General features: G+C 42.4%; 2 protein-coding genes across 5 annotated transcripts in view; both read left to right on the forward strand.

Moving 5' to 3' along the window:
• The first annotated feature begins 64 nt into the window (after nucleotides 1-64).
• Nucleotides 65-15897, forward strand: TDP2 (tyrosyl-DNA phosphodiesterase 2). The gene is made up of 7 exons (XM_075585577.1): nucleotides 65-331; nucleotides 1836-1942; nucleotides 9783-9956; nucleotides 12482-12573; nucleotides 13123-13241; nucleotides 14698-14868; nucleotides 15241-15897. The coding sequence occupies exons 1-7, from the start codon at nucleotides 191-193 to the stop codon at nucleotides 15520-15522; spliced, it is 1086 nt and encodes a 361-aa protein (XP_075441692.1). The 5' UTR covers nucleotides 65-190; the 3' UTR covers nucleotides 15523-15897.
• Nucleotides 15898-18379: 2482 nt separating this feature from the next.
• KIAA0319 (KIAA0319 ortholog) overlaps nucleotides 18380-25319 on the forward strand; it is an 87450-nt gene continuing 80510 nt past the window's right edge. For 2 of the 4 annotated variants that reach the window (XM_075585581.1, XM_075585580.1), the window contains exons 1-2: nucleotides 18382-18632; nucleotides 21314-21438. In XM_075585581.1, the coding sequence (XP_075441696.1) occupies nucleotides 21390-21438 (49 nt within the window). In that variant the 5' untranslated portion in view covers nucleotides 18382-18632; nucleotides 21314-21389. Of the gene's footprint in view, nucleotides 18633-21313; nucleotides 21439-25319 lie in introns of all 4 variants that reach the window. The other 2 variants (XR_012799098.1, XM_075585579.1) reach the window with 2 other exon arrangements.

Here is a 25319-nt window from a genome sequence, read left to right on the forward strand (position 1 = left end):
TATATCTCTGTTTGCTCCCGCTTCTCGTGTCGAGGCGTATCACTGGCGGAGGCTGCGGTAGGGATGCGTGGGGCGGCCGCTTCCCCGTGTGTGCCTGCGCTTCCCCGTGTGTGCCTGCGCTTCCCCGTGTGTGCCTGTGTTGGAGTGCAAGTTATTTACTCTCAGCTGTGAAACAGGCCCAGCAAGTGACATGGAAGGGACAGTGCGGCCGGGGGAGGAAGATGCGGGGATTAGTGAGAGGCAGCAGCAGTGCATTGAGTTTGCCAGCATCGCGGGCTGTGACCCGGCACAAGCTCAGTGCTTCTTGGCTGAAAATGACTGGGAGATGGAAGTATGGACATGTCTCTAATGCAGCGGGTTTTTTTTTTAAAAAATCATGGTTCCCCGGGCACCCCTAAAGGGTTCCTGTTATTTGAAAATTGTTCCAAATACAGAAGAATGTACAATGCATCTGATCTCAGACGCACTATTAGAGAGGGTTGGGGTTCCTTACAAGGCATCTGATCTCAGGCGCACTATTAGAGAGGGTTGGGGTTCCTTGCAATGCATCTGATCTCAGGCGCACTATTGGAGAGGGTTGGGGTTCCTTACAATGCATCTGATCTCAGGCGCACTATTGGAGAGGGTTGGGGTTCCTTGCAATACCTCTGATCTCAGGCGCACTATTAGAGAAAGGTGTTTGATATACAAGCTTTGGGTGGAGGGCCAATTTGTAGGCAGAGTACTGCAGCTGATATTACAAGGTTAACGGTTGCATATGTTTTTATCAAACTTTGACTGTGTATGTATGTGATGAGTTCCGAGTATACGCTACCTTTTTAAAGGCTGTATGGAATCTACCATCTTTTCACTATAGAGGCATATACAGTATCTCTTACAGCAAGCTACGAGAGCCAGCAGCACCACATGTTGTTTTTAATATTTATATTTTATTTCATGTATCACTTTTTCACTTCATATTATCACATATACATAAATATATATAAAAACCCGGAGTGCACCACGGTAATGTACTTTCTCTAGAGGACTTGCTGTTATAATATCAGCCAACCCTCTGATTTGTAAATATGTAGGAAGACCAACAAACATTCAATGGCTTTAGCTCTGAGTCTAAGATCAGGTTTAGAAAGAAAACACTTGGAGCTTCAAGTGTCTGTAACTTTGCTGTGTACCAACTTAGGGCTGTTCTATACTGCGTGCGCTTGCTACACCATGCGCGCGCGGCAGTTTTAGTTGGCTGAGGTTAGTCAGCCTTTCTATAATGGTGCCGTGCACGGCAGTGTGCGTGGAACCGGCCAACGGGGGGAAGATGAAGAAAATAAAGTGTGTGTGTGATAATAAACAATTTATTAAAGTATTTCTTTATTTCAAAACTTATTTAACTCCTACACATACATACATGCATATACGCACACACGCATATGCATACGCACACACGCATACACACACGCATACGTATATATATACACACAAAAAGCATGCAGCACGGCCGCACACACTATAGAACGGCCCTTAGGGGGTGGGGAGGCTGGGGGAGTGTGGCCTGCAGCACTCCCCTCTCCCCCTTGGGTTTATACATTTTTACATTGTGGGAATAATGTATGTACAGCCCCCCACCCGCAGCTCCTGCAAGCCTGTGTGCCACAGTTTCTGTAGGTCCTCTGACAGCGAAGAGGCAAATGAGGATTGTAACGTTAATGTTTATTTAACCTAACATAATTTGGAAGCCATTAAACAGACCATTTCCGCAGACTCGCTGTTTTTCTACAATGCAACTCCACATGTTTCTGCCTTCAGCTGATGGCGCTGGTGTTGTGCTGTTTTTGCTATTTCAGAGGGCACTGAACTCTTACTTTGAGCCTCTGCTAGAGCCGCCTGCGCTGGTCGAAGCTGCAGTTCCTGTGACCGACCCGACAATGCCTGTGACCGCGTTGGATACATGGTAAGTGTATTTCCTAGGATGGCATGGCCCCCCCTCACTCTGCAAGTGTTATTTGTAACAGACAAACATTGGGGGGAGAAAAGTGGGAGGAGGGACCCCTGCTAAGCTAGTGTCAAATGGGTATGTCCAAATGCGTGGTGTGGTGCTACATCCGGTATAACTGAATATATGGTAAACCTAAGAAAAATAACCCGGTGGGTATGAGCACTCGAAGGCCCTAGATCAAGCATGTCAAACTCAAATGCTAACAAGGGCCAAATAAACAAGGTTTAAGTCTAGGTGGGCCGCAAAAAAAAACAACTTAAATTTTCATAGAAACGTAGGTTAATTTCGAAAAGTTGTGTGTGTGTGTGTGTGTGTGTGTGTGTGTGTGTGTGTGTGTGTGTGTGTCTCTCACTAACCGAACCAAAAAAAAAGCCAGACGTGAATGACTTCTGAACCCATTAACCAGTGTCAGTATGCCCCCTCTTAACAATTTCCAAAGCAGCAATCCCGCCTGGGATCTTACCTGATCCGCAGTCCCTCAAGGTACTATACTGGAGGGGAGGTGTTCCCTACCTGTCTTCCGATGTCTCCCGTGTGAAACTTGAGTCAGATCTGGACGAAAGCAGAATAGGTTATTTCGGTGTAGGTATAGTGCAGTTAAGATTAAACAGAGAGAGTGGGTGAGGGTGGGAGAGAGAGAGACGGTGGGAGAGAGAGAGAGGGTGGGAGAGAGAGAGAGGGTGGGAGAGAGAGAGAGGGTGGGAGAGAGAGAGAGGGTGGGAGCGAGAGAGAGGGTGGGAGCGAGAGAGAGGGTGGGAGCGAGAGAGAGGGTGGGAGCGAGAGAGAGGGTGGGAGCGAGAGAGAGGGTGGGAGCGAGAGAGAGGGTGGGAGCGAGAGAGAGGGTGGGAGCGAGAGAGAGGGTGGGAGCGAGAGAGAGGGTGGGAGCGAGAGGGTGGGAGCGAGCGAGAGGGAGAGGGGGAGAGAGGGGGTGGGGGAGAGAGAGAGGAGGGGGGGGGAGAGAGAGAGGGTGGTTGACTGACTCACCGGGCCTTCCCTCCCCACCCCCATTCGCTCAATCCCCTCTATTCTCTGTCTCCCCACCCATCTCCCTGGCCACCTTGAGAAAGCGTCAGAGCGACGCGAAACGGCCGTCGGTGGTGGACGCTCCTCTGTGACGTCAGCACGTGTCAGTGCGGTGTCCAGCGCAGCTCCGAGGCAAACCTTGCCAGGTTGAGCTGTATCGAGGCGCGCTGTTACTTTTTACTATACTCTCCCCCACCCGGCTAGCTAATGTTCTGTGGTGTTCATTAATACACCACGCCGGGTGGAAGCCTTCTATATGTTACTCGATCAATACAATGTGCGCAACAGAGTTGGGTCTTAACTATACAGGTATTATTCACTGTGGAACAACTTGTGTATAGTAAACAGCAGACCATAACCTATTTGTACACCATGCAGTCGCACAGGGGGCATTGAGCAACCTGTATTGATATAATTAGGCTAACAGACGTAACTGCCTGCTTGACACTTTACTAATAGTGCTATTTACAATTATTTTTCTCTCCACCCGGCTAACTAAACGTCCTGTGGTGTTCATGAATACACCACGCCGGGTGGGTGCTTTTATAGATACTATCTATTGAGGAACAACCTAGTGAGGTATACTGCAGACCTTAGCACTGACTCACTTTATGCTGTTGCACGGGAGATACATAGTGGGTTCAGAAGTATCCCTCTAAACAAATGTTGATACACTTGGAAATATAATTTGTTTACTTACCTTCACTTAGCCAATTTGTGCTGTTTCCACGGAGGATCGTGTGAAGTAGCTCACTGTGTATTATCCACCTGTATGAGCACTTCTATTTAGGCTGAGGCACTTTATGGTATTTAATAGACATTGTGAATGTGCCTTGCGGAAGACCTTTTGTACACAATATATATTAGGCTTCCAGCTTGAAGCCTTTTTTCCCTAGCTACAGAGTAGCTTTTTAATTTAACCTATTATCTTTTGCGTCGTCTTTAGGGACCCTTTTTATACATATTGTTTACTCTTAAAGATTTGAGTACCATTTCTGGATGTATTTATTCCTACATATATCTAGCATGTGAGTGTTGAGATACTGTGCACCTATCACTCACCATCTTATCAGCGAGTACTCTCCTTGAGTCACTATCTATTCAGTGTAGATACACCTATATGTGTCTGTCCGATACATCTCTGACAGCAACTACACTCATTTCTACCTTTATACCACACTGAGGCATAAGCTAAACATCCATTCTGCATATGCCAGCCATTTAGGGTTCCCTAGATTCATATGGCAACCAGTCCAGCTCACAGGACTGGGAGATAGCTATTTAATTCTGGTTTTAAGTGCTATGTGTTTTTCCTTAACCCCATATTTAATTAAAGGTTTATTTTATTTATTTTCAATTCACCACTTTACGAGTTCTTGTTCCAAAGGGGTCCTTTCTCTTGCCTAGGCAAGTACAGTCCATGTTCTCAGTTCACCTACCCTTGGCACCGTTCCTGAGACAGTAGCTTGAGCTTATTCCCTCACTTCCCCTTCCCCTACTTATCATATATGTGAACTGTGCAAATTGTAGTCGCGACACAAGGGGGAGCTGCTAGCGCTGTGCCAAGCACTGATTGAATAAGCGTGCCTGCGAGTAAGTGGCTGCCTTGAAGATGGTGATGATGTTCTAGATGATGGTGTGTAGCTGCTTAGGGTATATAATCTAGCTAGAACATCATCACCAACACTCCTGAAGAAACCCTAAGGGGAGAAACGTGTAGAGTGAAGGTGATTCACAGCCAGCTCGTCAACCGGAACTCCCGAAGTCTCACTGACGTCACATCCGCCCTGCTGGAACGCAGTCGTGAGACGCACGCTGAGAAGAGGGAAGGAAAAACAGCCCTAAGACACCGGAGGCGAGATCCATTGCGTATCTAAATGCTTTTAAATAGCATACATCATGTGAGTGTATTGTTATATTTTTAACCACTTGAATACAGTTTTTATCCAGATCGCACTATGTTGGCTCTTCTGTGTTTAACCATTTAAGGAACACATTCCCACATCAAGGCTCAAGCCAGCTCATCCCCATTGCAGAGATATACCCAAAGATACCTTTATGTACACAGCATCATCCTCACACTTGTGAGTATATTACCATTAGACCTAAAGAAGAGTACTCATTTGTCACAATACTGCACCATCAGTTTTATTTTTTATCTCCACATGTTTGCGCTTCCCTTTGATCACCACGTCGCCATACTCACCTGGGATTGAGAGAGCAGTCCTTAACTGGGTCACAGCAGCATTCAAAGGATTTGTTTGTATCACCTCCATTTATTTAATTTATGGTTTATATATTAATATTAGATCAACACTTGTTTAAATTTTATATTAGAGCGCCACCTTTGATATACCACGATTTTGCATGGATACATTGTATGCCTGCTTGTAACCCAGACCGATTATAGGTCAAACCGCAACCCACATCACTGAGCCCCTTCAATTAAGTGGATAACTTGTGCTAGGAGAGAGCTAGCACTCTAATTTTTGGAGTGCAGCTAGTTAAAAATGTACCATGAACATACATATTGGTTTTATATTTGTTGCACATACAGAACCTACATATAAAAATAAACTGTATTCCAATGGTGTTTTAAATGTAAATGCAGGAACCCTTTCCTGTCAGCCCGGCAATGAATCCATTAACATACCCATATGTTATGAATGAGCTGAGGGATTTTTCATCTCCACACGTCAAAGGGCACCCTGCTAACTTGGCGCCCCAGTGTCTGGAGTTTAAACGCCTCAGAGACCCAAGGTGTTAGGGTGGCCGGATTATTGCCAAGTATCATATACTGGTGCGAATTATGGGCGCTTCACACTTTGTAGCCAAACCCCAGACTTGCTGTCGCCAGGTAAGAGGTTGGGCCCGGTATGCTAAGCAGCTTAGGTGTCAGGTTGGCGCATGCTCTTAGCAGACTGGGAAGCAACTTCTGCCCGTTCTAGGAACTCCTGGCAAGTCGGGGATAGGTAGGAAAAGTTGTTCCCACGGGAGGATTGGCTGTGTATGTTAGGGATAGGGCTCTTAACCCTATAACTGCCTGCAGCCCCATCCTAGTCAGATTCATTTAAGATCAACCAAACGTCCAAGTACAGCGTCAGCGGTTCCGGAGTGTGAGGGGTTAACTACACCGTAACGAAGAATTGCACTCCTCTTCCAGAATTCGTTTGAGCTGGGGATTCCCGAACGAATCCTGTAAGGACTTTACGAAAATATTCCTTTTGGCGGGGATATAGGGGTGGCAAGTTGCGCCCCTAGCCAAGCATTGTCGCATTGCTCAAATCGCGCACCCACTTGCAGGGGTGTCCAGAGACTTTAAGTCATTCGTTCCGTGTACATTTGATTTTCGTTTCCCCATCCCAGTAAGTGTTTTATCCAGTGTAATTGTGAAGATTTGTGTGTTTGTCTGAAAAAAGAAATCAAATTACAAGTTTTATTTTGCCCTCCTTGTTGTGCTCAATCCAGAATCCCGTATTAATGTGTTGATGAGACCTGGTCTACCGTGACAAGTATCGAGTACCAAAATATCTTAGACTAGACTAATACTATATTGTGGTGTAACGGACCACTAGCCTCATTACACGCAACTTTAGCTGAGCTAACATCATATCGATAGCAGGTTTGTGCTGGTCAGCTAACTTGTGTAGCGTGTGATGTAAAAAGTAGTCCTTTTGACCTGAGTTGACCTGAGTGATCTACTGCATCATGCATAAGCTACTGGTTGATGGGGCGTGTTATTCCCCTGTCGCCCTTATACACCATCTGAGTGGGAGGTGGCGCCACTGAATTAACCCTGTGTGTGCTGTGCTGTGTTCCACCTGGAGCAGCACAAGTAATTCAGCCTTTATTATATAGGTTGTCACAGGCTTACCACCGCGATCCGGAGGAAAGGAGTTCACTTCGGTAAAAGTATTTAAGGAAGGTGGGAGAGGAGAAATGGATGTTAAATACATTTCAGTCTAAGTGTATATTGGACTCACTCAATGCTTCTTGCGGTGATTGCTAAATTACATGACAGATAGTGTCATACCAAATTGAACGTGTGTGTGTGTGTGTGTGTGTGTGTGTGTGTGTGTGTGTGTGACTAAGTTCCATAGAGAGGGCTAGTATGAACCATATTTGGTCATGTATATTTTTATTTCAGAACATACCTAAATTCTGAGGCTGATAGTTATTTGTAACAGGGCTGTTCATTTAATTTCTGCTGTACCCATTATAATTCTACAGAAGCCCAACTGCATTGTTTACAATTCTATTCTCTGATGGGGTGTTTGTACCCCTGCGTGCTGAAGAAATGTTGGAGCTTTTGGTGCTAGCAATGTTCAAGCCACAATAATGATATTCTTAATATACCCTCCTTTCCCCCCCCAAAAAAATTTATGCACAAATAATTCAACGTTCAATATCCATATGTGAACCTTTAGGCTGAGTCCCCGGTGGTCACGACGTGTGCGCCACACACAGCACAGCCCTCTATGGGGCAGGCCCCAGCGCGTGTGGGCATGCAAAGCGCTGTGATGCGTACGCTAGCAGGGAAGACAAGAATGCAGCGACGTGTTCGGTGAGCAGCCAATGGCAGGGTAGATATGCCCCCTAATGTCCGTGCCTCCTGTCTGGCCGCACTCCCCTACAGCCCGCTGATCACGGCTGTAGTCTCTGCATGCGTCACCAGGCGCGCGTGCAGCAGGTAGGAACATCGGTTTTGAGGAATTTTAGCCCATACCTCCTTAAACTGCTTAAACTCATGACTCACTTTTGGTTCAACTTCAGCTCACAGGGTAGCTTGACATTCTCCCCATAGAATCTTCTGATACAATGCAGAATTCATGGCTGTGTCAATGATAAATGTCCATGTCCTGAGGCAGCAAAGCAACCCCAAATCATCACACTCCCACCACAATGCTTCATATTTGGGATGAGGTTCTTCTGTTCGAACGCAGTGTTTAGTTTTCGCCAAACATAACATTTCACATTGAGGCCAAAAAGTTCTACTTTTGACTCATCTGTCCAGAGATCATTGTATAACAGTTGATTCGTGGCGTCCCAAATCCTCTAGAAATGGTTTTGTAAAACGTTCTAGACTGAGCATCATCACTAACTGCTTTTCTGAGGTTCTCAGAGATTTATTTTTGATAGTGGCATGACTTGTTTCCACATACCTGTATGGTGAACACAAAACTCAAAGTTTTTGATGTTTATACAGGGTGGAGCCTCCCAAACTCACCCCTGAAGATCCCACTAATTCTTTAAACCACTGATTCTTATTATGACCTTTTCATTTGGCTGATAAAACCAGGGTTTTACTTACTTTTTAGCATACCCTGACTCATAATTACTCATTGTCTAATTCAATGGTTAATACAAACTAGTGTTGCACTGGTTCTGGATACCAGGGGGGGGGGGGGGGGAGAATTACCCGGCCAGGTAACCGGCTACTCGGCCGGGTAGTTTTGACTTGCCTGCGGCAGAGGGTGAGGAAGACCACGGCGACATGCTGGTGGCGGTGGGAGCAGCGGAAAACATCTTTCAGGCGATGGCAGTAGAGGACGTCACTTCAGCCGGAGGGAGCAGCTAAAGACATCCTTCACAGCCGGTGCCGGTGGGAGCAGAGGAATGTGACCGGAGCAGGAACGTTACTATTGGACAGCCGGGGAGGAGCGCGACTTTCGTGGCAGCTCCTCCCCGGCTGTCCAATAGTAACGCTCCTGTTCCGGTCACATGTTCCTCCGCTCCCACCGGCTGTGAAGGATGTCTTCAGCTGTTCCTACCGGCAGAAGGGTGACGTCCTTTGCTGCCACCGCCTGAAGGATGTCTTCCGCTGCTCCCGCCACCACCAGGATGTGGCCTGGTTCTCCTCGCACTCCGCCGCCAGCTGCAGGTAAGTCTTCTGCTGCTCTGCTCTTGCCGTTCTCCAACAGGAGGATCGAGGGAGCAGAGCAGAAATTACCCGGGTCCGGGTACTGAAAATATGGCTGGGTACCCGGTACATCACTAATAGAAACCCTATTGGATATTTAAGATAATACCTGGTTTTGATTCAAGAAGGTTAACATGGAAAACTATGGAATTTCTATAATTATCATTGGAGTCACAAAATTTCCTTGCCACTGTATATATCCTCATGTTTCTAAAATAAAGCTACCAGAACATCTAAGGATATTATTTGTGAAGGGCTTCGGCAGTATAAAGGTACTGGAAGCAGTGCCAAATACGTCTAACGGGAACAATATACAATTCTGAAACCAGCATGGCATAGTGATTTTATAAAAAAATATATTTTATTACTGCATATATTGCTAAACTAGGATTAGCAGGGCTCCTATTTCAGTAGTTGTTGCGATAAGTATTTCTAAGTATTTATAATACCCCCATCACACCCCCCCCCCCTCCTCCTCCTCTCTTGCATCACATCCCCCGCCCTCCCCATCTCTAGCATCACATCCCCCGCCCTCCTCATAGTCTTACCTCCCCGTTAAAATTCCTTATCTGGCTGGGGAGGTCCTCCCTGGCACCAGAAGTTATGCCTTGCACAGACCCTGCATTTACTTCCCGATTGGACCACAGGAGAGGGCTTCCTCCCCCCCCCTGCCATCCTCTGCCCCCACTAGTCCCGCCATCACCCTCTACCGCTCTCCTCCTCTGTATGTTCTGCTCCCACTCTCATCTCTCTGCCCCCCAAAATGTGCTTCTGCCTAGTGGTTGCACCGGCCCTGTCTTTCTTGCTTGGTATATGTATATAAAATGTGCTTTATTTAATTTTTTTATGTAGTATTGACCTGACCAGTGATGAGGTGGTAGGCCTCATACCAGCACCTGTGGCCAACACCACTACCGTAAGAGAAGAGGACGAGAGTCACTTTTCCTTCTTGACTTGGAATATAGATGGACTTGATCAATCAAACCTTCAAGAACGGGCTCGAGGTGTGTGCTCTTATTTGGCCCTGTAAGTATATGATCATTTTGTGCACCGTTTTGGATTTGCATCATATAACACCATTTTTATCTTTTCTTTAATCTGGCATTATCTTGTTGTTTTTCACATTCCCATTGTGCTGAAGATGCCTGAAAATGTATAATACATTATGATATTAATTGAGTGATCAAATGAGTGAAACTACGTTCCTTTAGGACATTCTTACTTGTGCAGACATCTGTAGACTGGTTGGGTTTTATAGTAACTTCACAATCTGTAGCTGAGCCCTTGTAAGTTCCCTTACCTTGTCTCTGACAGCTTCGGTCGAAGCGTCGCCATGGCAACGTGGCGTGACGGGGCAACGCGATGTCACATGACGCCGGAGACGAGGTATAGGGCAGGCAGGGGGGCACAGGGGAAGCAGTTTGCGCACCCCTGCCCTACACCACTGGAAGTGCTAATGTTGGGGAGATAAATAATAAAAAAATAAAAAAATAATAATCTTTATTCCCCAACTATCTTATTGGTTAAAGGCTTATTCTCCCTTAACCTTTTTGTTTTGTTTTTAGTGCCAGAGGCACCAGCGCCAGTCCTCAGTGATTAAATGATTACAACACCCCTCTAGTGACGTGACCAGGGGGGGGGGTGTGTTTCGTTTCCCTTTAGATCACTTGCTGCTGTTGTCCTGTAGAACCTTCTCCCCTACTCATGTTATCTATATCTCAAAGGGATAGGCACACCAAAAATATGCAAAAAAAAAAAAAACATTTTATTGGCATCAGTTCTTTGCATATATTGGGTGTGCCTATCCCTTAGTTAATTTTGTACAGTACCTTTTTTGCAGGTACTCTGATAGCAGCACCCTCTCCAGTAGTCTGGCCTATACTATTTAAGTGTGTGCCACATCCCCTTCACATTGAGACATCTATATATTTCTATCCACCCGACACATACACACTAGTGGAATTACCCAGCATTGCCATGGGGTGAGGGAGTATGTCCAAAGTAGATATATATATATATATATATATATTATATATATATATATATATATATTATATATTTCAAGTTGGTTACTCCTCTGTTCCGTTTTCAAAACTTCAACTCTAACCTGTGTAACATACACCATTTTTTATAGTAGATCTTAATGGTTATTTGTTAAATATTTATCACCAATTTGCCCCCTACACTACTCCTCCCCATCGTGTGTGTGCTCCCGACACCACTCCAGCCAGTCGCCCGTGTGACAACATATTACTCCCCCATTAACTGTCTAGTCCCTGCTCTTTGCTTCTCTCACCCCCACCCTCCCTATAACAACCACCCTCTCCTTCTTCCTCGCTGTCCTGGGACCCCCGTCTCGTCTGACGCCTCCTATCCGCATCCACCATTTCTCTTAAGTGATTCAGCCACTGGGCGTTGTACCTGGTAGGCTGTATATCTGGCATGTGTGGTCATACTAGTGACATCATTGAGTGGCAGACATCTTGTACAGCTGACCCCTTATAAGGAAACATACCTAAGCCTTTTTATATAGATATACGAAGCTATGGGCCAAACGTACCAAAACCAACCTACGCTCTTACTTTTGATCCTATTAGATGGCATGCCAAGTTTGGTGGCGCTAGGATTAAGCGTGTGGATTTGTATAGCCGGACAAACAAACACTTTGTGGATTAGTGTAGATATCAACGAGAAGGGATTGGGGCACACACACTTAAATAATACAGACCAGGCTACTAGAAAGGGTGCTGCTAGCAGAGTACCTATGAGGTACTGTACAAAAATAACAATGGGATAGGCACACCCAAAATATGCAAAGAATTGAGGCCAACAAGACCTATTTTGCATATTTTTGGTGTGCCTATCGTTTTGTTATTTACGTACATGCATACATATCATTTTTTTTATTTTTATTTTTTTTCCAGTATGAAGAATTTGGGTAACAAAAGGCAAAAAGGCGTAGTGCTACATCTAATTTGATATCTATATCTCTCGATCTTACAAGCAATGGTCATTTAGTTAAATTATTTGGCCAAAGTAAGTTAAGCATGCAACCACATAACTGTATGGCCCACCTGTAGGTCCTAACAATGTTGCACCTGCAAAAGGGGTGTGTGTGTGTGTTGATACCCCCCTGGTTCTTAAGTTTTTGAACCTTTCTATCTGCTTGTGTTTCTGGGCTCTTTTGAGAAACCTGTATGGCTATCCAAGCCTCACTCCCACAGGTCAATAGAAAGCCGCCTTGGTTTTATTATTTTACCGCAATGGATTTGGAATGCTTTGCTACTATTTATTGTATAGTCGCATGTATATCATTTATTTATTTGTAAAGATTCATTTATTCCATTGGTGAACGAAAAAGGAAATACAGTCCCTGGGCAATATAAGATATTACACACGCATACCAATGCTATTGATACCAGTCCCTTTTTTTTAAAATTTAATTATTCTTCACACATTGGTTGTAGAAGGCACACTACAGGTGCAGATACACAGCGCACCTAAATAAAATAAAAATGACTTTCCTTATAATATAGTTTTTGTTAATACAGGTACAATCCGGATGTAGTATTTTTGCAAGAGGTTATTCCGCCATACTATGACTACCTAAAGAAGAGGGCGGTCAGCTACACCATCATTCCAGGTATTTCTTTTGTTCGTTGTATGGATACAAGTAGGTGGGAAACGAAGAGGATGCAGAAAATAATATTTTATTAACCCTTTTAGGATGAAAAAGAGACCATGCAAAATGTGATTATGGAGGTGGGAGTATCTATATGTAATCTCACACACATACAGGCATGCCCATGTGAAAAACTCAGGTTTTTTTATACACCAGGCTCCCCATACGTGCACCTTCATGAAGACTTATCAGGACACATGGGTAGCCTTAACTACAGAGTTGGTCAGCAATACAATATGTCTTATTTTCTTTTCTGTCTGTTAGTGAGAGGTGAAGGAATATAGACGTACAGGAAAGAAAGGCATACGGAAATGGTGTCTGGAATAGTCCAAAACCCATACGCCTCATAAGGAGTGGAGTAGTTTTGACATCAGTGTTTGAAATATCTGATATTCTGACACATGGAGAAAAATACATAGATGTTCACTGTATAGTTTTGTTTGCTATTTTCTCTCTGCATAAACATTCAGTGCGGTTTGTTTTTAAATGAAAGCAATACTTTCTTTTTAGGAAATGATGACGGCTATTTCACTGCCATAATGCTGAAAAACTCTAGGGTAAACTTAATAAGACAAGAAATTGTACCCTTCCCAACCACATCTATGATGAGAAACTTGCTTGTAGCAAATGTAAGTACATACATGTCTTCTGGTCAATAGCTGAAGTGCATTCAAGAAAGTAGGTGTTTGTGTATTCTTTATATAGCACCAACAGTGTCAGCAGCGCTTCACAAGAGACTGTTCCATTAGTATTGTGACTGCTTTTGAGATTCTAAACAGTGTTGCAAATGGTAGCTTTGCTATGCTTTGTATGCTTTAAAAACGGGATGTTGAGAGCCATTTTAAAATGAATCCCTTAAAGTCAAACATTGTGTATATGATGTATATCTATATCATATATATTTGTTTATTTTTAATTTAAAAAAAAAAGTCATGGTACTTTTGTGTGGTCCCATGATTTGTAAATAAAGTGTCTATTCTGTACCCCCTCATACCATTGCACCGTGACCCTGATGCCTTAGTGTCTTTCTCTCCCTGCTAATACCGCTTTGTCCATTTATCTAACAGACGTTTTAGACACATAGTGAAGGAAAGTACCTGATTATTTCGGAGCTAGAAGTGATTAAAGGTATTGAGGCCTAGATTCACTACAGGTTTAATTAAGGAAAAAAGAGGCTGTATTTATCAGCAATTTTATTTATGGCCATATTGACTTTCCACACAAAGGAGAGATTCCCATAACACACGGTTTTGCGACAATGCAGAAACTTTTTTCAATGAAAAATGCTTTATCTTAAAATAGGAATTTGGCCAAGTCCACAAAAATACTGACTCTAGAATAAATCCAAGTAGATATCTCGGGAGTGAATTGCCACAGAGGAGTGAAGGAGAACCCAAAACAAAAGGTTATATAGCCTCTCACTGACAGATGGGTGCTTTGGTTACTCCGAAATCGGGGATTAAGAGATTTTATATAGCATTAAAAAAACAAAAAACCTACTGATATGTTCTTGGCCTGCTCTGAGTGAGCCTGCTACACAAGTCCATGTGTGTAGTATTGTGTATACAATAAGTTATTCGGTGAGGGAATCTCTCATGAGGTTCTTAACGTGGCATTGGATCTTGCTTAGTTTAGTTTTTAATAAATGCATCAGTTCTGCTTCTAAAAGGCGCTGTAATTATCGACGCTGTCGACCGCTCTGTTCCCCCGCGATCGATCGGCGAAGATCCTGCGCATGCAACATGGCCGCCTATTTCACAAGCGCAAATGCTGTGACTTCATAAAATAGTTGCTATAGCAACCCAAGGAAGCTTAATACATTCAAACTCATTAACAATGGCATAAACGGTGGGGGGGGGGAGGGAGGGGAAAGAAATCAAATAAGTTTTATCTAATACTACAAAACTGATTTATTAAAATAAAACACAGTATTTTGAAGGACTAAAAATTAACCGATGGAACTGACACATAATTCAACTTGCTGACTTAACTTTTTTTTTTTGTTTGTTTAATGAAATATATGTATGTATATATTAGCAGTTCTTGAATTTGATCCAGTCATGGTTTTTTTAAAATCTCTCAAAGGTAAATATCTCTGGCAACAATATTTGCCTCATGACCGCTCACTTGGAGAGCACCAAAGATCATTCTGGGGAACGTCTGAAGCAGCTGAGTGAGGTGTGGAAGAAGATGGAAGAGGTTCCTGCATCAAGCACTGTAATATTTGGTGGGGATACAAACCTTCGGGACCAGGAGGTGAGCAGGGAAACCGGCTGTGCAAATCCTTTTACATAATCTCTGCCCCATAAAGTCTCGCTCGTATTTTTTTACTTCTGTGTGTACGTTTGGCGATTGTGATACCTTTTTCTGGGACCAGCATGAGAGATCCTGGATGAAATATGGCCACATTGAGCTTTCAAAACGGCTCATGTTTCAAGTGGACAGCACACTTTTGGGGTTTGATGGCTCTGTAACCTGAAGCTAGCAATTTTTGTTTTTTTCTTTTAATGCTAAACTGAGAGTTGGCAAAACCATTTCTTAGACACTTAGAGGGGGTGAAATAAGCTGCATACCATGAAGTTACTCCATTGCTAGATAGATTGATGTGTGCGTTTTTTGTCTCTGCAGGTAGCAAAACTTGGAGGCCTGCCAAGCAGCATTTTGGACGTTTGGGAGTTTTTGGGAAAACCAGAGCACTGTCGCTATACGTGGGACACAAAAGCAAACAACAATCTCCGAGCCGCATACACCTGCAGGATGCGCTTTGACAGGATACTGTACCGAGCTGCTGCTGATGGGGGCCAGGTGATCCCTCAGTTCCTGGATATTATTGGCGTGGAAAAGCTGGATTGTGGCCGATTTCCTAGTGATCACTGGGGCCTGTTGTGTGACTTTGATGTGATATTGTGAAACAAATTCTATGTTAATGGCCAGATTTCTTTTAATAACTTTTTAATTCAAGTAATCCTCTTTCTTGAGTTTTTTTTACTTTAGTTGATTAATGTCTTTTTAGACTGGGCGTGGACTGAAGAATACACCCTGGCACCTGTAATAATTTTCTATAAATTGTCATACGCAATGTGTCTGTACTAACATCCAACCAATGGCTGAGCTTTGATACGGTTCAGGAGAAAGAGCCAAACCATAGACTTTGAAACAAAGTTTCCTGGCTTGGAAAAGCTTATACCACTGCTATTATGGGAGATTCTGATTTGACATAAAGGGGGTGGTGAAGTTGTTATTTAATGCGTTCAATCATGAATAAAAACGTTATAAAATATATGTTCCTAATTACTATTTTTGGATGTTGCATTCTATACGCAAACCAGCTTTTGAAGGGGCTGGGCCAGTTAGAGAAACTGTGAGGGCATGTAAACAACACATGGGGAGAGGAGCTCATAGATTTTACCATTTGCTCTCAGCAAATCAATGTTGCTGCCCCTTCTCAAGTGGTCATACACAAAAGAAATAGGGAAGAAATAATCTCAATGGTTATTTCGATGACCACACAACTGCAGGCGTTGGCTTCAAAATGACTGAAAAGCTGTAGGGCCATATTCATGGTGTTAAGACATAAAGGGGTCCCGTTTCATTTGTTGGTTTTAAACAGCCCAATATTGTGTAATAGTATTATTAAACCCCAAGCTCTGCCGGACACGTATTACAACATAGGGCTAGATTCACTAAGCTTTGTTAACTCAAGGCGAATAATGGGACATTTCATACAACAGGAACAGCCGCTATTCTCCCTGAGTTAACGCCTTATTAAGTAAGGTAATCATATGCAAAACCAATGGGCGTAATGGGGTCAATGTCGTGTTATTTTTGGATAACATTGAATTATTTGTAAATAACATGACGTTATTTACATTTGGGAATGATTCCCAATGTTGGATTGGGTTTTCAGCTTGCTAAGATTGTGTGTGTCTAATAGTAGATGGCAATATAACAGGAGAAGCTGCACACCACATATAACAAAGTCAAAAACTTGCAAAGACCGGTGCTCCTGGTTCAGGGATATCTGCCTAAAAAATCCAGCATATGGAGAAAAGATGAATGATCCAGTCACTTGATAAAGTCCTCTAGGAAGGATGAAACGTTGTGTTTTTTGTGCTGATTAAATTTCTTTAAGAAAATCCGAAGTTGCCCGGGATCATTCATCTTTTCTCCTAATTGTAGATGGCACCATGTTAGGCCGTAGAGTAGACATGCTTTATATAAATACTGTATATATATATATATATATATATATATATATAAAAAGGAAAAAGTATAAAGTGCGCAAAACTGATTTAGAATAGTGTTGCCATGATGTCTATGAGTGCTGCCACAATGTAATGGGTGTACACCACCCCCAAAAAAATACAAAGTACAAAAAACCCCACAAAAGGCGCAAATCAGAGACACAGGTGCATGGATATACAACACCTGAAGGATAAATACGTGAACAAGTCCTATATTCGAATTCCACAATGAGATGTACCTATAGATGGAAAAGATACCAATATGGTGAAATATGTTTATGAATAAAATTATTGCGCAAGCAACAGAGGCTACTTACAATGTAGCAGAAATAACAGGCATATCAGTAAAATGCTGCATCAAAGGGGCTGATATTCTCAGGAACCGCTCACTCCGTCTGTGTGCTCGGACGCGGAAGCTTCACTACTCAGCTGTAATCAGCAGTTGCGCGGGTCCTCTGATGGTGACGTCACTCCCCTAAACTGGGATACCGCTGGCTCCGTTCACTCGGTGAGATTAGCCACAGGGCTTAATTCCGAGATTAATACAACAGACTTCTTCCCATATGCTGTGTGAGTGTGTGTGTGTGTGTGTGTGTACACACACAGTTAGCTACAGTAAAAAGTATACCTTTAATGGCTAACTTATGTTTAAAAAGAGGGCAAGCTTTTAGGTCCCTTTTTGAGTCATTTTGCCTGAAGGAGTTAGGGAGCTGTTTTTAGTATCGCCTAATACAATAATAAAAATAAAGAATTCATGAGTGTAACTTCATGTCTTCACAGGTCCCCCAAATCTGTTTAATCAACCCATTTTATTTTAAACTGCACACACGGCTTATCGGTAATAACATGGAAATGTGCACACTGAGTGACTATTATTTTAGCTCTTACTCATGGATATTTATCAATTACTTTTGCATTGTGTACTCCACAACTTGTTCTGCAAACTGATAAGGAAGTCCAGAAGCAAAAAAAAAACCCACCCAAAGGCAGACAGAATATTTTATTACTCAACAGTATAAAACTAAGTATAGGATCCTGATTTATGAAGCTGGTAGCGGTTCCAAACCAAACACAATAAACATGTGTGATAAACCCCCCACTGTCACACAGACCTTCCAACCTGCAGCAAAGGGTCAGAAAACACACACGCCTATATTCACTAGGATGCTATGCTTTACCATGCTGAACTCTTATTCAAATGAAGCTTAACACCGTTTAATAGTGAATGTGATCCAGCCTGCGTCGCAGGCCTCACGGGCAGCTAAACGGTTAAATAATTAAGTGCCATTGTCAGTGTAGTGCTGCGATGCTGCAGATCCATTGCTGGTAAATGGGTTAACAAGTTGTAACAAATTGCAATGCATTAAAGCCTATTTTCTTAGTGTTGGCCTATGGACCCCATATTCAGTCCATAGTGTGTGTATACTGCACACACAGTACCTAGCTCCTGAGCTGCAGTAAGGAGTGGGGCTGCTCCCCAGGGATTTAGGCTGCAACAGACCAGCAGTGACAACTCCTCTTTCTCATTCGTCTTCTTTTATACATCCAGGTACTGTACAAGCTGCCAGCTCTCTCTCAGCTAAACAGCAATCTGTGTAAGCTCCACCTCCCACTCCCAACATCAATAGCTGCAGCAGGAGCTCCTCATCCACTCCCCTCATCTCCAGTCCATCTGCAAGGGAGACAGAGAGAGACATCAGATGAGAAACAGACAGCCAGGCCTTAAGCATTCAACAGCCTGCCAGATCATCATCTCCATCATCATCAGCAGCCTAGGTAGGATGCATTACCTGCACATATCTATTGCATGCCTCATTACTTTGATTACATGTATCCAAGCCTTCCTGCCCAGTATGAAACTATTAGCAGCCCTGGTGCAGTTAGCTAAAGGCTTGGACCTGCAGGATCAGGATATTTGCAATGTAATTATATTTCGATATGGTGTTTGACCCCATTTGGGGCCAGAAAGGTCTGTAACACATTACACAGCCTGTTCTCATTCTTAACCAGTATATTGCTATGACAGTCAATTAGTTGCAGGCTTTCCTGGCAGCAACACGATTAAATTAACACACATATTCCCAGCTAGCTGAAACCCCAACACCCACCACATCATATATATATATATATATATATATATTTATGTCAAAAGGAGTGCTACTGAGCGTGGTAAATGTAGCCAACAAAAGACAGGGGAGCCCAATGCTACATCCAATTGACAAAACATATATGGGAATTAGTATAAAGTTTAATACTTCAAGAATAATATTGTCTTGGTCATTTAGGTAAACCCTTTGGCCAAAGCGTCATAAGCCTGCATGCCAACGTCAAGGCATAACCACATTTGCAGATCCTAACACTACACTGTGAACCTTCCCTTTTACCTTTTACGCGCAACAGGCGTGTGCATTTTGGCCGCTGTCAACTGCTTACCTGTGGCGGCGTTTCCCGGTCTTCTCCGCAGCTCCAGTTAAAATGGCCGTGCAGCGTCAAATGCCACCTCGTTGCCATGGCAACGGGACGCTACGTCACGTCGTGACACCCCGCGGGGCCACGTTACGCAACGCTGCGCGACATCATGACATCACCGCGTCCTATTGCCATTTGACGCCGTGCGGCCATTTTAACTGGAGCTGCAGGGGGAAAAGATGAATTTGCAGGAGAAACAGAGAAGGCCGCAGCACGCCGTCGGACCCTGCAGCCACACCCCGCCGCAGGTAAGTGTCGTGAGGGTGGGGGTGAGGGAGTGTTTTGGGGGGAGACTGACTTTTTTGGGGGGGCGAGTGGGTTTTTGGCCAGTTTGTCGGGCCCTGCTTATTACCATATATGTTTTGTCAATTGGATGTAGCATTGGGCTCCCCTGTCTTTTGTAGCAACAAGATTAATTCTGATTTCCCCCTATATATTGCCATGAAGACTCACTAATCCCAACGCGTGTCACTTCAAAGCAGGAACACACGACCGGCATTTTCTATGTATTCAAAAACAGGAAAAGAAAACATCAGAAAATATGACCCCAACCAACACAGGGTAATCTCTTTGTAGCATTGTTATGTAATTTATAGGAATTATTCCAGAAATAATGGTGGTAATATAGAAAATATTGTTAATCTCTTTGTCTCTGTAGAGTGCTGCAATGTGTCACAGGTCTCTATGAGGTTAAAGTGCATTAGCGGCTTTGTTGTGCTGGGTTATTTCTATGTGGAGAGGTGGGAAAGAGATATGAGATAACCCATTATTTAACATTTCGGGTGCTACATCCCATGACATTTTAGGAGTATGAATGCCATAAGTTTATCACCCTCGTAAAGCACTAAAGTGGAATATTTATTTATGTAAATATTTCCCCTTATGTATTGCACGCATTACATTTTCGTGCACAAATCACTCCACAAAAGTGAATACAGTATTAAGTTGACCAAAGGAGAATGTAATTAGTGTATCCCCTATCAGGGTGTCACCCTTAGTTTCCTGCAGGAAAGTATCTTAGATGAGACAAGCTGTTGTATTTTAACAATAATAAACTGCTGTACATTAAGCACAACAGCGATGTTAAGGTAATATTTCAAGTAACAAGAGCAAAGGTTTGAAAATGTGTATCGTCCCTCTTCTCTCAAATCAACAGTGGCATTACTAGAATTCTCCCTGGTAGTTATTGCTATATTCTACTGAATATATTAGCAAACTGTATGTTATAGTGTATAAATCCATTTGTGGTGTAACCAGTCATGTGACAGGAATCAATAACCCTTCCCAGCACTGGAATGTATTTTACGGCAGATGACTGCTTAGTAATTATGGACTCGAGTCCTTTACAGACTCTGTATTAATTGATGATTTGAACATGTTACTGCATCATGTATCTTTAGATTGAAAAAAATGTTTCAGGATAGTTCAATTCGGGTTTTGTTTCAATTCCTTCTCAGAGCATGTTCGGATCTGCAGCCCTTTTATTTCTGTTGAGGAAAGAGAAATATACAGTAGAACTTAGATTGCACCGACCAGTCCTGCGAACCTGGCTTCAATTGAACCATTACGCACTTATACAAACTAGAAGTGGTTTCACTTGACCTGTGACAATACATTTCACTAGATTCCAAATGACCTATAAAATATCTTGACTGGAATGATAAATATTTACAAGAGACTGATTTTTCTTTAGATTTTAATGTGCAGTTCCAAAACTGCTAAGACACCCATAATTTTAACTCATTAAGTTATTTACATTAGTACTTGTTGTTTGCTTTTGCCTGCCATATGAAGCTTGCGCTTTATGCCATAAATTATATATTAAACACCAGATTTCAACTATTTCAGTGTAGACCTTTGCAGTGGTTCATAGAAATAGATTGATCTCCATGCTTTACAGAAGAGTGTTTTCTCTTCGCAACATTTGTGGGGTACATACTTAACATAATATACCATCAGTGTCTATTCTGCATAATTCTCTGCTGCAGGTCTTAAATAGCTGAATGTGAATGATTCACCTGAGACAGAGGTTGTGGAGAGCTCACAGTAAACATTAACTGCATCATGAGTTTGAGTCTATGCGCTTTCTCCATCTGGTTGTGCACTATCACAGGTAAGTCTTTTTATTTTATGTAAATGTTATCTCCATATAAACATTAATTTAGTCTCTCTCAGAAAGATGCCATAAAAATTGAGAATTTGTTATATATCTGAAATGCAAATGCTTATCTTCTATTAAATAACATGAAACTATTTGTATGTAAGGAGCATATTGCCCGTATTCTGATGTACTCCAGCATTAATTTGCTATGCATTAACTTTTTATATAACACTGCATTTCTAATTCATCAAATTGATCTTCAGTTTTGCCATACAGTTTAATACAGTAAGTAATTTCAGTTCAATTTGAAAATTTGACACCACATCATGACTTTGGCCTTTTTACTTTATTCACTAAGAATATTGCATTTAAAATAAACCAAACAGTAACACCTTTATGTGGATTGTTGTGAGGGGTTTGGAGGGAGTATCTTAATAATGGTTCTCTCTCTATGGCACACAGTCTCACTGGATGAGGTTAGTAGGTTGTGGTGGACCGAGGCATCTATCTCAGGTTCATCCATGGTCATCATATCTCCCTGCTGTGAGGATCAAGCTTGTTAAATAATAAATGTGACGGTGGAGGTAGCTGGCCTTCCAAATAAAGGTCCAAACCCGGCTGTCTGCCCATAGGAACCATGGGTAATGGGCCAAGAGGGTTAGCTCTTGGGCCCAGTATGATAGTACACTGTGTTTCCACGTGACCATGTTCCCATATATGGTCCCCTGCAGGGTTATGGGCTAGGGATACCATGTGTGGTTATGATTCCCCATAGAAGATAGCTGCAGGAAAGCTCTATGTGTATTTGGGCAGCACTCCACTGCCCCAGAATCTATTACCAATATTTGTTGTGATTTTCCCTTTCTGGGCATGCATTTAACCAGGGGTTTTGGGTGCATGAGTTTAAGGGGGATTTTGCGGGGAAACTGTTGTCAGAATGTGCATACAGGGTCGGGTACCAAAGTTACCTGCTCCCCGGTAAATGTCTCTGACAATCAGTCATGATTTGTGGATACGTGTGCACATTGGCTCCATCAATATCTCCCCTTAAAAACGTAACCGTGACTCACCACTATGGTACCCTGCTTCAGCACAGCCCAAGAAGGAAAATGAGCCATGGTGAAATGTGTTCTAGTATACTTGGAAAAGGGAGTACCTGGTTTAGGGGGGACCCCAGGTACCGGTATGGCTACCTGCAAACAGTGTAGGCTTTTTGGGTACCGTCCATACATAAGGACGGGGGGGGGACCATGGAAGTCCAATGTAAGTCAATGGGAAACCTGTGTTCTGGGACCAGGTGGCATTGCCAGCAGCAATGCAATGCGAGAATAATAGGACACTGCTTTTCCTCTTTTAGGGTTCCCAGTGTCCCAGAGACCCCAGATTTCGGGAGTGTAAGTTTTAGGTGGGATATTTGGGCAAACATTTATTTGTTTTGTTTTCAGGAGTTCGGAGGGCCAAGTTACTGGTAGTCCCCTGATTCTCCTAGGACGTTCTAACATTCCTCTCTAAATTAGGTTTATAGACCATAAATAAATCCTGCCCCAATCACGCACCATTCGTTTCACATTCAAAGATTATAAAGGCAGTATGCCGAAAGATTACTCTAAAATAAAAAATTCTTGCTGGGGAAATTTGATGTCTTGCATAAGGTCCTAATTAACATTTCTTTCAACGTTTCTTCACCTTGGATCGTTTTTACCTTTACATTCTTTTCATAATACATATTAAATATAGTTGAAAAACAATACATAATAAAGCCACACAAAGTACAGCGATGAAAGGATGAATGAAAGAATTACCCAAAGCTGATCCTACAGAAGATTTGGATAACACTGTAATCCAATTTTTTTCAACTTAAAATGTAAACAAGCAGAAAAATCCCCTTGTTCAAGTCTTGTAATTGTGTCAAAAACAAAATCAGGATATTGGAGATTATAATATAACAATTGGGTATTGCTATGGGTATTCCTAATACTGTCACAAGAAGTAAAACTCTCTCTTTTCCTACTACGGGTATTAAAGAAATACTTGTACATACATAATTTTTATATCCCAACAATTTATCTATCCATAAATCTGTGAGATTTAGAAGAACCAGGAATTCCTCTGGCAAACTTCATTGTATTCCTAGAGGTGTAGTACCACCGTGTACTTTTTTTCCACACTATTCCTACTAATAGTAATCGTATTGTTCTTCTTTTCTAATAAAAATAAAATAAAAAATATTCAGTCCCACACATGATGGTGCTCAGTGTCAGGATTAACAGCATGTACAGTACTACCTGGCATTGAATTCTTTTCTATCGCGTAAGCTTTTGTTGATTTTTCTTGAGTCCGAACATCCAATACCATCCGTCGCTCATCATAAAATTACCTATGACCTGTAAAATAAAGCACTATCATTATATTGGTACATACAATTTCCATTGGTCCATGTGGCCCCCAAAACTTTGCTGTCTGCGTTTATTTCATACAGAATCAGGTAATCTTTGTACCTTTTTAACATTGTTTGACCCATAATGTCAATAATGTCATAAGATCCTTCCTGATTTGCATGCCAGGGATGTATTTTCATTAAAAAATGTTTTATTATTATCTTACCTCCCTTAATAAACGTTGAAAAATCAGGAGACATCTTTTGCATTCTAGATGCAGCATACGTAAAAATTGTTTCAAGATTACTTTGTAACAATTGCAGCCATTGTTTTTTTTTTTTTTAGCAATAGCATCTTTCTGTGGGGTAGACAGAAATGGTTCAAGTGGAAATGTTAGTGTCATTTTTCTTCCAATCATGAGTTCCAAAGGTGTGTACTGTACTGAGTTGTAGAAGAACGTGTACCTCATGAGAACAGCAGGTAATGAGTTGCTACATTTTTCAGGCAACATTTTTGCAATTCTGGACTTTAAAGTCCAATTCATGTGCTCCACAATACAGACAATTGTGGGTTATAAGGAAAACAAAATCTTTGTTAAATTCCCCAAATTTCACATGTACAGTAGATTTCATAAGCTGACATGTGAAATGGGTACCCCTATCTGATTCAAGAATACCTGGGAAACCCCATCTGGAAAAAAACATGATCCCATACAGTCTTTGCCATTGTAATTGCATCATCTTTCCTAACTGGAATGCCTTCTACCCATTTTGAAAACACATCTACCACTATCAAAGCATATTTGAACCCATTCTTCCCTAAAGGTAATTGACCAAGGTAATCAATTTTCAATGTGGACCATGGACCATCTTTGGGGGTGCAATATGTTGGATAGGTGGTTTTTGACCTTTGGGCCTAGGATTAATTTGTGCACAAATGAGGCAAGATTGTACTACTACTACTGTGCAGAAACTTCCATCTTATCTCAAAATAATTTTTCTTTCAACACGGCTAGCAGTCTCTGTTGCTCTATGTGTCCCAAACGTTTGTGATTGTAACATGTAAAGAAAATCTTTAACTGTTCAGGAACCACAGCATGCAACTTCCCATTCTGGTCATAACATAAAATCCCGTTCTCGAGAACAAAAGGAGGTTTTAAATCAACCCGAGAAATAGCAAGGCATAAAGCCAGAAACAGCAAGGTGCAGCGAAACTAAATATAACATAAGGGTTCTTAGTCTAATCCATTGGCCAAGGAATTATAAGCCTGCTACCACGTCAAGGTGAACCCTACTAAGCAGGTACCTACACTACCCGACGGTAAACTAACCTCAGTACTATATGAGTGACTGTCCCAGTCTTCCGGAATCCAAAGGAGATAAGTAAAGGTCCCAAGGAGGTTCAGGCAGGAACAGCATGCGATGATAGTACCAGCAGGCACCAGGGCAGACAGCAAATGACTAATAGCAAAGAGAAAGTCAAAGAGAGGCTTACTTCCTGTCAGGAGGAAGAGGG

Source organism: Ascaphus truei, chromosome 2 (genome assembly GCF_040206685.1).
Source record: "Ascaphus truei isolate aAscTru1 chromosome 2, aAscTru1.hap1, whole genome shotgun sequence".
NCBI lineage: Eukaryota > Metazoa > Chordata > Amphibia > Anura > Ascaphidae > Ascaphus > Ascaphus truei.